This window comes from Chlamydomonas reinhardtii, chromosome 17 (assembly GCF_000002595.2).
Source record: "Chlamydomonas reinhardtii strain CC-503 cw92 mt+ chromosome 17, whole genome shotgun sequence".
Taxonomy (NCBI): domain Eukaryota; kingdom Viridiplantae; phylum Chlorophyta; class Chlorophyceae; order Chlamydomonadales; family Chlamydomonadaceae; genus Chlamydomonas; species Chlamydomonas reinhardtii.
The window spans coordinates 4,159,553-4,171,646 of NC_057020.1; the positions used below are offsets into that span (position 1 = coordinate 4,159,553).

The following is a 12,094-nucleotide window of genomic DNA, read 5'->3' on the forward strand; positions in this document are numbered from 1 at the left end:
GCTCAAACGGTAATACGATATCACAATCAAGCATGAGCAAGGCCCAGCGGGCTGACGGAGAGTCGGCGGGAGGAAATGCCATTTCGCTGGCGCAAGTCCTCACCGGCGCGCCGATACTGCTCGATACACTCAACCTGTGTGACGCCCTTTCGTTGCGAGTCTGCTCGTTAGCGACTCGGTCGGCGTTTGACGCGTGGTCGTCGAGGCTGCGTCTCAAGCATGCGGCGGGTGTCGTAGAGCCGGCCGGCTCTATTCGAGCCCTGGTCGCGCGCGGCTGCCGGCCGCTGGCTATCGACGTAAACCTTGGCGGCATGCTCGACATGACAACTGTGTGAGTCGGCCCGGCGTAAGCGAACGGACCCGCATGGCCTGCGCGTGGGCAGCCAGAGTTTTGCCGTACTGCGAGTCCCCGCGCACCTCGCCTTTTCCCGCACAACGAGCACCCAAACAAACCTTATCATGCGTATGCCCGGGCATTACTGCTTGCGTTGACAGGGCTGACATTGTCCGTATTTGCGGCGCCTCGGCGACAGCGCTGGCGCTGGCGCCGTGCTACGTGCCGCCAGCCACGCCCTTCGCCGCCCTGACCCGGACCCAACAGCACGGCCCGGAGGCGGTGACGGGCTCGCGGCGCCGCGGCCGCGGGAAGTTCCTGCCGCCACCGCCGGAGGAGGAGCGCCAGCATCCAGATCAGCAGCAGCAGGGCGCTAGTGGCGGTGGCGGCGGTGGAGGTGGAGGTGGAGGTGCAGGTGGAGGTGGAGCTGGAGGTGCAGGTGGAGGTGGAGGTGGAGGTGGAGGTGGAGGTGGAGGTGGAGGTGGAGGTGGAGGTGGAGGTGGAGGTGGAGGCAGCGGTGGCGGTGGAGGGCCGGTGGGGCGCAACGGACCGGCGGGGGTGGCGGCGCTGGTGGCGGTACTGGGTGCGGAGTCGTCGCCGGCACTGCGGCGCCTGGGCCTGGTGTGTCCCTCTGAAGAGGCGGTGAGACGCCAGCGACTGCGGTGGTGGTGGTGGTGGGTGGAGGGTGGAGGGTGGAGGGTGGAGGGGCTGCTAGCGGAGAGAAGTTGGCATCGCGCGCCTCTGCTGTCGGAGCTTATCATGTTTAGCCTTTCTCTTTTCACCTGAACTTTCACAACACGGCACACGTGACACGCAGGTGGGCTGTGCGGACGAGTTGCTTCGGGCCGCGGGGCCGCGACTGGCAGCCGTGGAGATGTGTGTGGAGTGGCCGTGCGTGCCGCCACACACAGGCCTGTCGTACTGCGGTGGCGGCGGCGGTGGCGGCGGCGGCGGTGGCGGGTCCTCCGCCTGCAATGGCGCCAAAGCGAATGGCGGCGTTGCGGCGGCGGCTGGTACGGCCACTGGCGGCAGCGGCGGCGGTACGGCGGGTATGACAACTGCTAGTACGAACACAAGTACAAGTACGAGTACCAGTGCGGCGGGTCTGACCAGTTTATACATCAGCTGTCCGGACACACACGACGCGTGTGGTGCGGCCGGGGCTACCTACCCGCCACTGCACTCGAGTGGAGGTGAGACTCTGAACGGATGCATCTGAGGGGATGGAGGTGGTCATGTAGTTACATCCCACACGCAAGAAGTCAGGAAGGCGGTAGTCGATTGGAGACGGTGGGTGGAGACTGTATGGTGGCGGAGGCTGTACCTGCTGCGCTCGGTTGGGCTGTAGGGATGTGCGGCTGTGGGGCTGTGAGGGTGACGTGTGTTGGCCGTGCGGGCGCCATCGCTTGTTTCACCTCCCCACCCCTGTCACTCCTGAGTCGCTTCTCCTGTGTCCGCACGCTGCAGCGGTGCCGCCGACGGTGGCGGCGCTGGCGCGGCTGCACGGCCTGCGCAGTTTGGAGCTGAGGGGCAGCGGCTGGCTGCCACAGCTGGGGGTGACGGAGCCGGCGGCACAGGTGCGGGGCGTGGCGTGGCGTGGGTGGAGGAGGGAGGGGTGATAGATACCAGCCCAAACTTAACCAGGGGTTGTAGATACCAGCCTAGACTGAACTGAACTAAATGCAATAGAGCGAGGAGAGCGTGGCCTAGGGGGGAGCGCGAGGTAGGGAGGGGGGGAGTGTGTTGGAGAGCCAGGGGTCCGTGGCCACGCTGTGGTACAGGCAATGGCTTGAAGGAATCCTTGTTGGGGTGAATGTGATGCGATGGTGATTGGGTTTTTACGCATGCACGCTTTGGGCACACAGGCTGCCTGCGTCGGAACCCCAGCCCCCGCCTCCCCCCGCCCCTCCCCCCCTGCAGCTGGCGCCGCTGTCAGCGCTCACCGCCCTCACGCGGCTCGCCATGGATCTCTCGTACATTGTCGACGTGGCAGGTGGCGGCGCCGCCGCCGCTGACCTCATCCGCCCGGCCCGCCGCGCCGCCATCCTAGCCGCCGCCGGCATCGCTGAGGAGGAGGAGTCAGTGGCGGCGGCGGCGGCGCGGCACGCCACCGAGCGGCGCTACGGCAGCGGAGCTGCTGGCGGCGGGGGCAGCGGCAGCATGGGCGGCAAGGGCTGCATTTTCGGCGGCGGCGGCGTTGACGATGGAGGCGGCGGCGGCGGCAGCGGCGGCACTTTGCTGACGTGGCCAGCTGATGAGGAGTGGCTCATGGGCGGTCTGCTTCGTGGTCTGGTGGGCTGTCTTGCTGATCTGGAGCTGCGTGGCATGAAGCTGCCCGCTGAGAACCTGCCGGCGCTGGCGGCGCTGACCCAGTTAACACGACTGCAGGTGAGCGTGTGATTGTTTGTGTGAGATGGTGTCGGTGTGCTAGGAAAGCACCATGGGTGTGTGTAATTGTTTGCACGTGCGCGTGTGTATCGTATTTGTGTCAATTGAGCCCGTGTGAAGATGATTTTGGCGGTGCCGAGTTGGAGATTGCATGACCGTTATGCTTTTGCCGTTCTTGTGGCGTGTGCTGGTGTTTCACCGGTACCACTGGTTGCTGGTTTGACACCGCTGTCTGCAGGTTGGCAGCCTCAGCCTGACGCCCCTGTGGAGACAGCAGCAGCAGCAGCAACAGGCGGACGCAGCCACCGCCGCCAGCCCGCCACCTGCCCTGAACGCGCCGCCACTGGCGGGTGGCGGCGGGGAGGACGCGGACTCCGCCGCCGCCGGCTCGCCACTCCTAGCGCCTGGCTCGGGCCCGGGCGCGGGCCGACCGCGCACACCACTGCCGCCCAAGCTGATGGAGATTGCGGTGAGCACCGCAACTGGATTGCCGTTGGATGAATGCCAGGAAGCATGGATGCGCAGATACCGATTGCAGCTTGGACGGGACCCGGACAATGGGCGCTCGGAGGGAATAAGGACAGGATTCGGACTGGAATCGCACGGGAGGGCAAGCCTTTCCCGAGTAGATAGGCATTGCCTTTATCACGGGGCTTGTCCCTCTCCCGCTCCCTGCATCCTCCGTCCTCTCTTCTACCGTGCCTTCTACCCCTCCCACAATCTGTAAATTGCTGACCCCGGCTTGCACGGACCGCAATCCCCGCTTCATACGACCCCCCTTCGTACAACCCACCTTCATACAACCCCCCATTCCTACAACCCCCCTTCGTACAACCCCCTTTCATTCGCGCAGCTGGAGCGGCTGCCCTGCATGCAGCTCCTGGCCGACCTGTGGGAGCACCCGCGCCGCCCGCGCCTGGTGCTGCTGGGCAGGTGCGGCTGGGCGGGTGTGTGCGGCCGGGCGCGTGTGTGCGAGCGTGGGCGTGGGCGTCGGTACCTGCGTGGGCGTGTGCGTGCGGCCGTGCAGACACAGGCCCGGTCAGCAGGGGGCGGGGCGGGGGGCGGAGGCGCCACCGTGCTTCGCTTTTGCATTGCGGGTTTGCGGCCGTACCGGTAGGCTGCGGCTCTGCTGCACGCCCAATTGCTAATAAAACCTTTGCAATGCTGTTGTGCGGTGTATTGCGCAGCACGGAAATGGACTTCGGTGAGTTGCGAGTGCCGGTCCTGTCCGGCGGCCTGCCCGGCGGCGGCAACACACTGGCGGCAACCGCGGGCCTGCCGCCCCCCTCGCAGCTGCAGCTCCGCCACCAACGCCCCCCGGACTGGCTGCCTGAGGTGGCGGCGGCCGCCTGCAGGCTGCTGGCGTGCGACGTCCTGCCCTGGGTATGCCGGCGGCGGCGCCGCCAGCGGCACAGCCGCAGCGTTGACCGCGGCGTTGACCGTGACGTCGGCGGCGGCGGTGTTGGCAGCGGCGGTGGCGGCGGAAGCGGCGGTCAGGAGAAAGTCAAAGCGGCGGCGGCGGCGGCGGCGCTTGCCCCGGCAGGCCAAGGCAGGGGTAGGAGTGCACTGGCGGTGGCGGCGGCGCTGCGGGCGGAGGCGGCCAGCGCGGCGGTGCCGCCGACGCCTCGGCCTCGGCGGCGCCGCGCGCGCAGCCCGAGCCACCCGCACCACCCCGCGCACCCCAACCACAAACTCTACCTGGGACAGGCGCGTGTGCGGCGCGTGCGGCGGGACCGGGCGACTGCCGCCGCCGCCTTCGCCCACGAAGAGGCCAGCAGTGGCAGTGGCAGCAGCGACAGAAGCAGTAGCAGCAGTGGCGGCGGCGACAGCGACAGCGATGTGGGCGAGGTTGGCGAGGGGCGCCGGGGCCGCGGCCATGGGCGAACCCGCAGCCGCAGCCTTGGCTGCGGCCGCGGCCGTGACGCGGATAAGGTGGAGCAGCGGGAGGAGGGCGTGGCTAAAGGCGCGGCGGCGGCGGCGGCGGCAGTGGCAGCGGCCGGAGAAGAGGCTGCACAGGGCGCGGAGGAAGCTGGGGCGGTTGAGGCGGCGGCGGCAGCGGCCGGGTCGGAGGCGGAGAGTGACGACGGGGAGCACGGCATCGCGCTCGCATTGCAGGTGGGCGCTCCAGCACGCAGCTTGGCAGCACGCAGCTCATGGCAGCGCAGGGGTTGGCGGCATAAGATTTGGCGGCAGAAGGGTTGGCAGCATCCGCACTGCATAAGATGTATGCGCAACGCCATGTAAACTGCTCACTTTGTTGCCGCCGCTCCCCCACGTGCCGCCGCCGCTACAGGGCTCCGAGGAGTGGATGAATGTTGTGGGCGGGCCGCACGCCGCCTGGATGGCGCAGCTACACCCGCTGCGCGACTATGTGAGTGGCCGGCACTTGGCAGCAGCATCAGTGGGAGAACTCCACCACAGCTCATGACCACAGCTTCAAGCTCGTGTTGTAGGCGCCCTCACCCCCCCCTGCCATTTTGTTGCTGTGTCACGCTGTGTGCGTGTGTCGCTCTGGCGCTCTGTCTGCTCCCTCGCCGTGCCTCCCTGTCATCACTGATTTTGAGTTAGTGGGATGGTGAAGAGCTTCCCCCAAAGATTGCCTCCGTCGCCCCCAAGAATGCCTACCGTCTATCACTGAATTGATCATGAATGTATCCCCTTGCTCCTCACCTGCTCCTTACCTGCTCCTTATCTGCTCCTCACCTCCTGCTCCTGCTCCTGCTGCTGCTGCTGTCCACAGGTGGCGGAGGTGCAGCTCAACTGCCTGTCCGTGGCCGCAGACGACCTGAGGGGGCTGCGGGCCGCACTGCCCGACATCAAGGTGTGCGCAGCAGGCGTGTCCTCAACACGCACCCACCGGCAGACACATACACACACGCACGCAATTATACACACGCCGAGTCGCGCACCGTCGCCGGGGATGTTCACTTTCCGACGTTCCCTGTCTACCTCCAATATCATATCTACCTCCCCTGTCCAGTATCACCTGGCACTCATACCCACACATCCACGCCCGCACTCACAGGAGGTGGGTCTGGGCCACCCGCTGCAGCTGGGTCCGGACGCGCTGGCAGGGTTGAGCGAGCTGCACGAGGAGTGGCCGGTGCTGGGGCCGCTGCTGGGGGGCGAGAGCGACGGCTGGAGCGACTACCAGGACACAAGCAGCGGGGAGGAGGAGGAGGAGCAGGAGGGGGAGCAGGAGGGGGAGGAGGCGGAGGAGGGGGAGGAGGACGGGGTAGTGGTGATGGACATGGAGGAGGGGGAGCGGGAAGGGCAGGAAGGAGGAGCGCGGCCGCAGCGGCGGCAGCGGCGCGGCACGGCCGCAGATGGCCGTGAGCCGCAGCAGGGGCGGCCGCAGCCGTCGCCGCGGCAGCAGCAGCAGCAGCAGGCGGCTGGTGCTGCAGGGTCCAGCGGCAAACGGCAGAAGGTGGGGCGGGGCTGGGCCCTGCCAGGCCCCGACAGCTCTGACGGAGACAGCGACGATGCGGCGGCCGGGGACGATGACGATGACCACGGCTGCGGTTTCGGTTACGGCGGCGGCGGCGGTTGCGGCCGTTACGGCGCGTACGGCATTTTGTCGGACGGGCTGTTGGCTGACATGGAGGAAGACGTACGGGCAGATCTCGCGGAGCGGCGGCGGGCGCTCGGTTTTGGCGGCGGCGCGGGTGACGGCGCCGCTACAGCCGCCGACGCTGTGGGTGCAGCTGCTGCTGTGGGCGCGGCGGCCGGTGCTGGAGGCGTGATGGTGGCAATGCCGGCGGTGGCGATGACGGCGGCGATGGCACTGGGTGGCGGCGGCGTCGGGAATGGGAATGGGAATGGTGGCGGCGGCGGGAGGCAAGCAGCAGCGTCCGGCGGAGGGCGGCAGCGGGGCTCGCGCGGCGGCGGGCAGCGCGGTGGTGGTGGTGCCGCAGCGCGGGGCGGCGCTGGCGGTGTTGCAGGCGCAGGCGGCGCTGGCGGTGGCGATGGCGATGATGGCGATGAGGGGGAGCGGCTGCGGGCAGGCAGCAGCGACGCCGAGGACACCGAGGACCCGGAGGCTGTAGCAGCAGCTGGCCGTGAGGAGGAGGAGGCAGCGGGGGAGCTGGAGGCAGGTGCCGCCGCCGCTACTGCTACAGCCGCTGCCATGGACACGGCCGTGGTCACTGCTACTGCCACCGGTGGCGCTGCCGCCGCCAGCGGCGCCGAGGCGGCTTTTGAGGATGCTGACATGGACGTCGACGCAGCCATGACGGCGGTGACGGAGGTCGAGGTGAAGGGGCTGGTGCGGCATCGCAGCGGCACTCGTAGTGAGGAGGTGGAGGAGGAGGACGACGAAGACAGGGGCGTGGGCGGCTATGCCGGCGGCGCAGCCGTGCACGTGGGCGGCATGGGATTGATGCGGCGGCGGCGGCGGCAATCGCGGCGGCGGCGGCGGCTGGATGATGATGACGATGAGGCGCTCATTCTCACCTCTGCCTCCGTGTCTGTCGGCAGCGGCGGCGGCGGCGGCGGCGGCAAGGGGTTGGAGGGCTCCTGCACGGGGAGTGACAACGGCAGCAGCAGTGGAAGTGAAGATGAAGGGAACGAGGAGAAGGGGCTTCGACCGCGCAGGCGGCGACGCCGCGGCGACGAGCCGTCACTAGAGGCGCTGGCGGCGCTGGTGAGTGGCGGCGCAGGAGGAGGAGGAGGAGGCGATGCCGCCGACCCGGAGGCTAGTGGCGAGGGGGAGGGAGAGGACGGTGAGGACGTGGTCGTGGTGGTGGCGACGTCCAGGGAGCTGGAGGCGCTTGCGGAGGTGGAGGTGGAGGAGGAGCTTCACGAGATGCAGGCGGCCCTCGCAGCGGAGGAGGTGACAGCGGCGGTGGCAGGCGACGACGGCGCAGGAGGCAGGGACGGTGGCGACGACGCCAGCGGCAGCGGTGGCGGCGGCGGCAGAGGAGAGGTGCGCACTACTACGACTGCTGCCGTACGCCCGTACATACGTACGTGTGTCCACACCTCCACAGGCTGAGCCGCAACGTGCTGGCACATACGAAGCCGTGGAACTGGGAGGCCGGCGCCGCGGCAGATGTGGGCGTGATCGAGGCGCTGCCCGGCGTGCTGGGTCAGTCCCTGTGTGTCTTCAACGAGGCCATGGTGGGGGCGCTGCAGCTGCTATCGCGCCAAACCGTGCAAACAGCCGCTGCGGAGTTTGCGTTGGAGCTGTCAGGCGGCGTAGGCGGCGGCAGCATTGCGGGCTCGGCCGAGGACGACAGCAGCAGTAGCAGCGGCGGCGGCTGTGGCTCGAGCAGCGGCTCTGGCGGCGCAGGAAGCACCAGCATGGGCGGTGGGCGTGGCGGCAGCACCGGCGGCGGGGGCCAGGCGCAAGGCGCAAGGGCACTGCCTGACCAGTGCACGCCTCAACGCCGGGGACCAGCGGCGGCGGCAGGGTGTGGTCAGCGCCCGTCGCTGATGTACGCCACCGGCGGCAGTCGTGGGCGGTGGGGCACGGCAGGACCGCGGCGGGCACCCACACTCGCGCCGCGCCTGCGCGTACGGCTTCCGCTCTTTGCACCACCAGCGGCAGCCGCAGCAGCGCTAGGGCCGCGGCTACCCTGCTGGTGATGTATGAGGGCAGCTGCTGTGCGTGCCGGGCGCTGCGGCTGCTGAGAACCGACCGTGACCTGCTGTGCGGCGCAGTCAGTGCCTCAGTGTGTGGCTTAGCGTGTGGCTCGGTGGCTTTTGACTGGCTCCGAGTGCACCGGTGACGTGACGTGCGCGCCGTGCGTGCCTTACTTTAGCATGGCATTTGCACGCCCACACGCGCCGTGCAAGAGGCGGGACTGCTGCGTAGGATGCACCGATTGTTGTGCGGTACTGGGTGGGTGATGGTAGGTGTGTGCCATACCGTAATGTGCAGAAGTTCAACTACAGCAGGGGGCACGTCACATGGGATTTGGTTCGGCAGCATGACGAAAGCATTGTACATCATGAACATGTACCGTATGGGCTGTAGGACATACTATCAGGATTACCGTACTGCACTCGCCATGCCAAAGGGGATGCGGGGTTCGTGTCAATGTGTTTTCCATGCCCCTCGCTGTACAAGTGCACACATTGTCACCAGGCAGGACTGGGCATGTGCGCTGTCGCGCGGGCGCCGGGCCCGTCCGCGGGCTGTTCGGCGTGTGTGGTGCAAGGGGACATGGCAAAAGAGGCGAGTGGCTGTTGGGTTGGGTCCCGAGGAACAAATTGCACCCAGCCCAGGTGTGGACGATAATGAAAGACGTTTACCAGTACTGCTGCATAGTGCTGATCGTGAAACAGGGGTGAAACTGAGCGCCCGAGGCTGGGGCGGACTGAGCTGGTGGCGAACTGGTGACAGCGGCTGGCTGGCTGGCTGTTAGCCGACAGAGTGGAACTGAGTCCCGCCCAAGAGCCAAACACACCTTTGGATACCATTAATATGTGTGTGTCTAAAGAAAACAAGGAAAACATAGCGCAAATATGTGTGTGTGTGTGTGTGTGAAAACACGAAGGAAAGGGAAGGGAAACTGCAGACTCTGCGTGAGTGTGTGCCCCCCCCAACAGGACACCTTCCGGCGTTACAGCGGCAGTAATCTGGCCAATGCCGACAGCCAGAGCCCGTTCCCCTACGCGGGGCGTGCTTGCGTACAAACTTGAAACCTACGATACCGCCCTGTTATCCACGATGCTTGAATGAAACTAATTCGCCCCCCTACCTGCTAGCCGCCCACGCGACACGCACCCTGCCTCCTGCCTTGATCGCTCTCACCATTTCGAGTCCGTTCATATCGCAACCACTGTAAACGCCTCGAGCATGCATCAACTTAAGCACCGTGCTACAGGTAAGCGGCGGAAACCAGCACAGCCCAGCCCAACTGCAATGCCATGAAGCCCATACATTGCGCACACTGACATGCGCGCGTGCACCGCCCCGCCCCGTGATGTTGTCGGGCATTCCAGCCACCAGTAGACACAAACCACCACCAGTCCCACCGGCGCCGTCAACTTCTGATTTGCGCCCCATACAGCATTTTCTTCCTGTTTTCTCCCTGTTTTCTTCCTGTTCCGAACAGTCTGTCATGGTATGAACACCGCGTGACAGAACAATTACGGTACACGTCACGTAAACACGTCGCACACTACACCTGGCACACCTCATCCCACCCCCTCCAACGCCATCCCACTAGTACCGGGATTTCTGTTTGTACACAGCAGGAAGGCACGCAAAGATCATGTGCACCACCTTGTAACCGTACACCACCGACACAGCACATCACATCACATCATGTGCATTTTGAGCACTTCCTTGTTGGCTTTCCGCACGCGGCAGCGAATGGTCTCCAGCCCTAGCCGCTGATGAGCCTGCGCGGGCCGCGGGTGTATGTGTGTGTGTGTGCGTTAGGAAGGCACGAGGGGGGACTCGCCCATACCCCTGTGCGTGTCGCCCTCTCTTTCCACCCACCCCTCCACCTTGCCAATGCATGCCACATCCCCGGACGCCGCATACCCAGACGCCTCCTTCCGCACGTTCCGTTTTGCCCTCTACCAAAGCAGCTTGCCGTGCACAGCACAATGACACACTTCTTTCAAACACGCACCCACCTCGTGTTGGCGGCATACTCGGTTCCTAAACACCAATCTACACAGCATGGCTTGCACAACCCTGTCGTACACGCACGCACTCACCTCGTACCGGTGGCAGCCGCTGAAGCCGTAGTACACGCCGTCCACCTCCAGCACGTCGATCTGGGCGGCAGGTCGGGGCGGGGCGGGCGGGGCGGATGGCGGGCGGGTAAGCGGGTGCGTAAATGATCAGTGGGTGAGCAGGCTCCTTGTGCGCTGTCGTGCTGTTGAAGCCTGCGGATGCACCGATTGCCCTTCATGCCAGCCTCCAGACCCCACCGCGACACCACCCCTGCGGCATGCCACGTCCCCTCCTGTCGTCAAACCTCGCTCATCCCACAAGATCCTACCGCCTATGGCTCCGGCTCCTTGAACCGCAACCTGCCCTACCGTGCTTCTCTTGCCCCGCTCTGTCCGTCCATGCCCCTGCTTGCCCCCCCCCCCGCCCTTCCCTCCCTGTCCCCCCTCCGCTCCCGCTTGCCCCCCCCATTTCAGCTTGGTTTGGTTTAGTCTGGGCTGGTACCTACAACCCCCCTCACCGGCTCCTGCAGCCCAATGGCGGTGATACTCTCCATCAGCGCCGCCACCTTGTCCTGGTCTGCGTGGTGCAGTGATACGAGAACAAGGGAGTTAGGGAGAGGATGTGCTGTGTTCTTTTGTGCATCAGGCGTGTGTGTTTGTGGGCGGCGTGGTGCGGATGGATTTTGGGGCTGATAACGGGCACACCCGGCCGACGTGTGAGAGCTCCCGTGCATCGTGTGACGCGGTAAGTAACGACCTGTGTAACTGCCCGTACAACTGCCGGCCCAACGACCATCCCATTCGCCCCAACACCAGCCCAGAGATCATCGCAAGTAGCGGATAAAGCAACGCACACTGCAGCAAGACAGCAGAAACGCACCATTGCCGCGCGTGCGGCCCAGCGGCCTGCGGATGGCCGCAACCGGTAGTTCCAAAATCTGTCGCCCGTTGCTAGCTGCACCCGAGGACTTATCTGCGTGCCGCCAAACACAAGACACGTTACGCCGGGCACACGCAAATGCAGAACAGTACGATTGCCTCTGGTCAGCAGGTGGGGTCATGGTGAGCAGCGCTTGTCATGATCGGCGTGTGTGCGTAATCGGGGCGTCACCGGTTGGGTTGATGCGTGCCACTGGCAGCTGCCGGAAGCCGTTCCACGTTTCCCCCAGGCACGCGCGTGCCCCGCTCTGACCCTCGACCCCCTCCACCCATTGTTGCCCTCGCAAGGCCTCACCCTCTTTGTTGTCGAAGGTCCAGTTGTACTTGCTGGCAAGACCGGTGGCTGGTGCACCTGTGAGCCATGGCATGCCGGTCAGTCATTCTCCAGCGGACCGCGAACCAGCGCTCGCTGCCTGAGCCGTTTACCGTTTGCAGGTGCTTGCGATTGATGGTTCGCCACCTCGCTCTGGGAAGCGCTGCACCTTACAGCTGCAGCCCGGCGACGAGTCACCGGCGCGATGCTCCGCAAGCTGCACCGCTGCGCTGCCGATGATGCAAATTGAGTCGCTGAGAATTTACAGTTCATCGTTACAATTAGGTGTCAAGTGTAAGGCTGGAAGCTTCCAATCAAACAAGCTCGCGGTGTTCTCCTTTGTTGTCGTGTGTTGAATCACGTCGTTAAGCCTATTGAAGGATGGATTACGGGGTTTCTGTATGCGATGAGGCCTGCGCACGCATAGGTTGTGGGGTGGGGGGTGGAGATGAGGCCGACGAGCATGCCAGGACGCTGGGTTCCTGTCT

The 12,094-nt window shown here is 65.6% G+C and overlaps 2 protein-coding genes across 2 annotated transcripts; one reads left to right on the forward strand and one right to left on the reverse strand.

Annotated features, from left to right (window-relative positions):
• Positions 1-23: 23 nt before the first annotated feature.
• Positions 24-9,249, forward strand: CHLRE_17g729901v5 (uncharacterized protein). The gene is made up of 12 exons (XM_043072410.1): positions 24-331; positions 496-976; positions 1,152-1,527; positions 1,802-1,911; positions 2,255-2,722; positions 2,961-3,191; positions 3,576-3,655; positions 3,910-4,837; positions 5,016-5,093; positions 5,463-5,543; positions 5,748-7,648; positions 7,711-9,249. The coding sequence occupies exons 1-12, from the start codon at positions 312-314 to the stop codon at positions 8,306-8,308; spliced, it is 5,352 nt and encodes a 1,783-aa protein (XP_042914869.1). The 5' UTR covers positions 24-311; the 3' UTR covers positions 8,309-9,249.
• A 27-nt stretch (positions 9,250-9,276) lies between these two features.
• On the reverse strand, positions 9,277-11,993 carry CHLRE_17g729950v5 (uncharacterized protein). Its single transcript, XM_043072411.1, has 6 exons — positions 11,720-11,993; positions 11,589-11,645; positions 11,235-11,327; positions 10,873-10,931; positions 10,397-10,456; positions 9,277-10,072 (listed from the first exon to the last, which is right to left on the reverse strand). Exons 1-6 carry the CDS (start codon positions 11,877-11,879, stop codon positions 9,989-9,991), a joined length of 513 nt encoding a protein of 170 aa, XP_042914870.1. The 5' UTR covers positions 11,880-11,993; the 3' UTR covers positions 9,277-9,988.
• Positions 11,994-12,094: the final 101 nt, after the last annotated feature.

Coding starts and splice junctions, on each gene's coding strand:
- CHLRE_17g729950v5 (XM_043072411.1), bottom strand. CDS start 11,879: ATGAACTGTAAATTCTCAGCGACTCAATTTGCATCATCGGCAGCGCAG. Junction 11,328..11,588: donor GACCTTCGACAACAAAGAGG/GTGAGGCCTTGC, acceptor GGCGGCACGCAG/ATAAGTCCTCGGGTGCAGCT. Junction 10,932..11,234: donor GGGCCGCACGCGCGGCAATG/GTGCGTTTCTGC, acceptor TGCACCACGCAG/ACCAGGACAAGGTGGCGGCG.
- CHLRE_17g729901v5 (XM_043072410.1), top strand. CDS start 312: ATGCTCGACATGACAACTGT. Junction 4,838..5,015: donor GCATCGCGCTCGCATTGCAG/GTGGGCGCTCCA, acceptor CCGCCGCTACAG/GGCTCCGAGGAGTGGATGAA. Junction 5,544..5,747: donor CCGCACTGCCCGACATCAAG/GTGTGCGCAGCA, acceptor CCGCACTCACAG/GAGGTGGGTCTGGGCCACCC.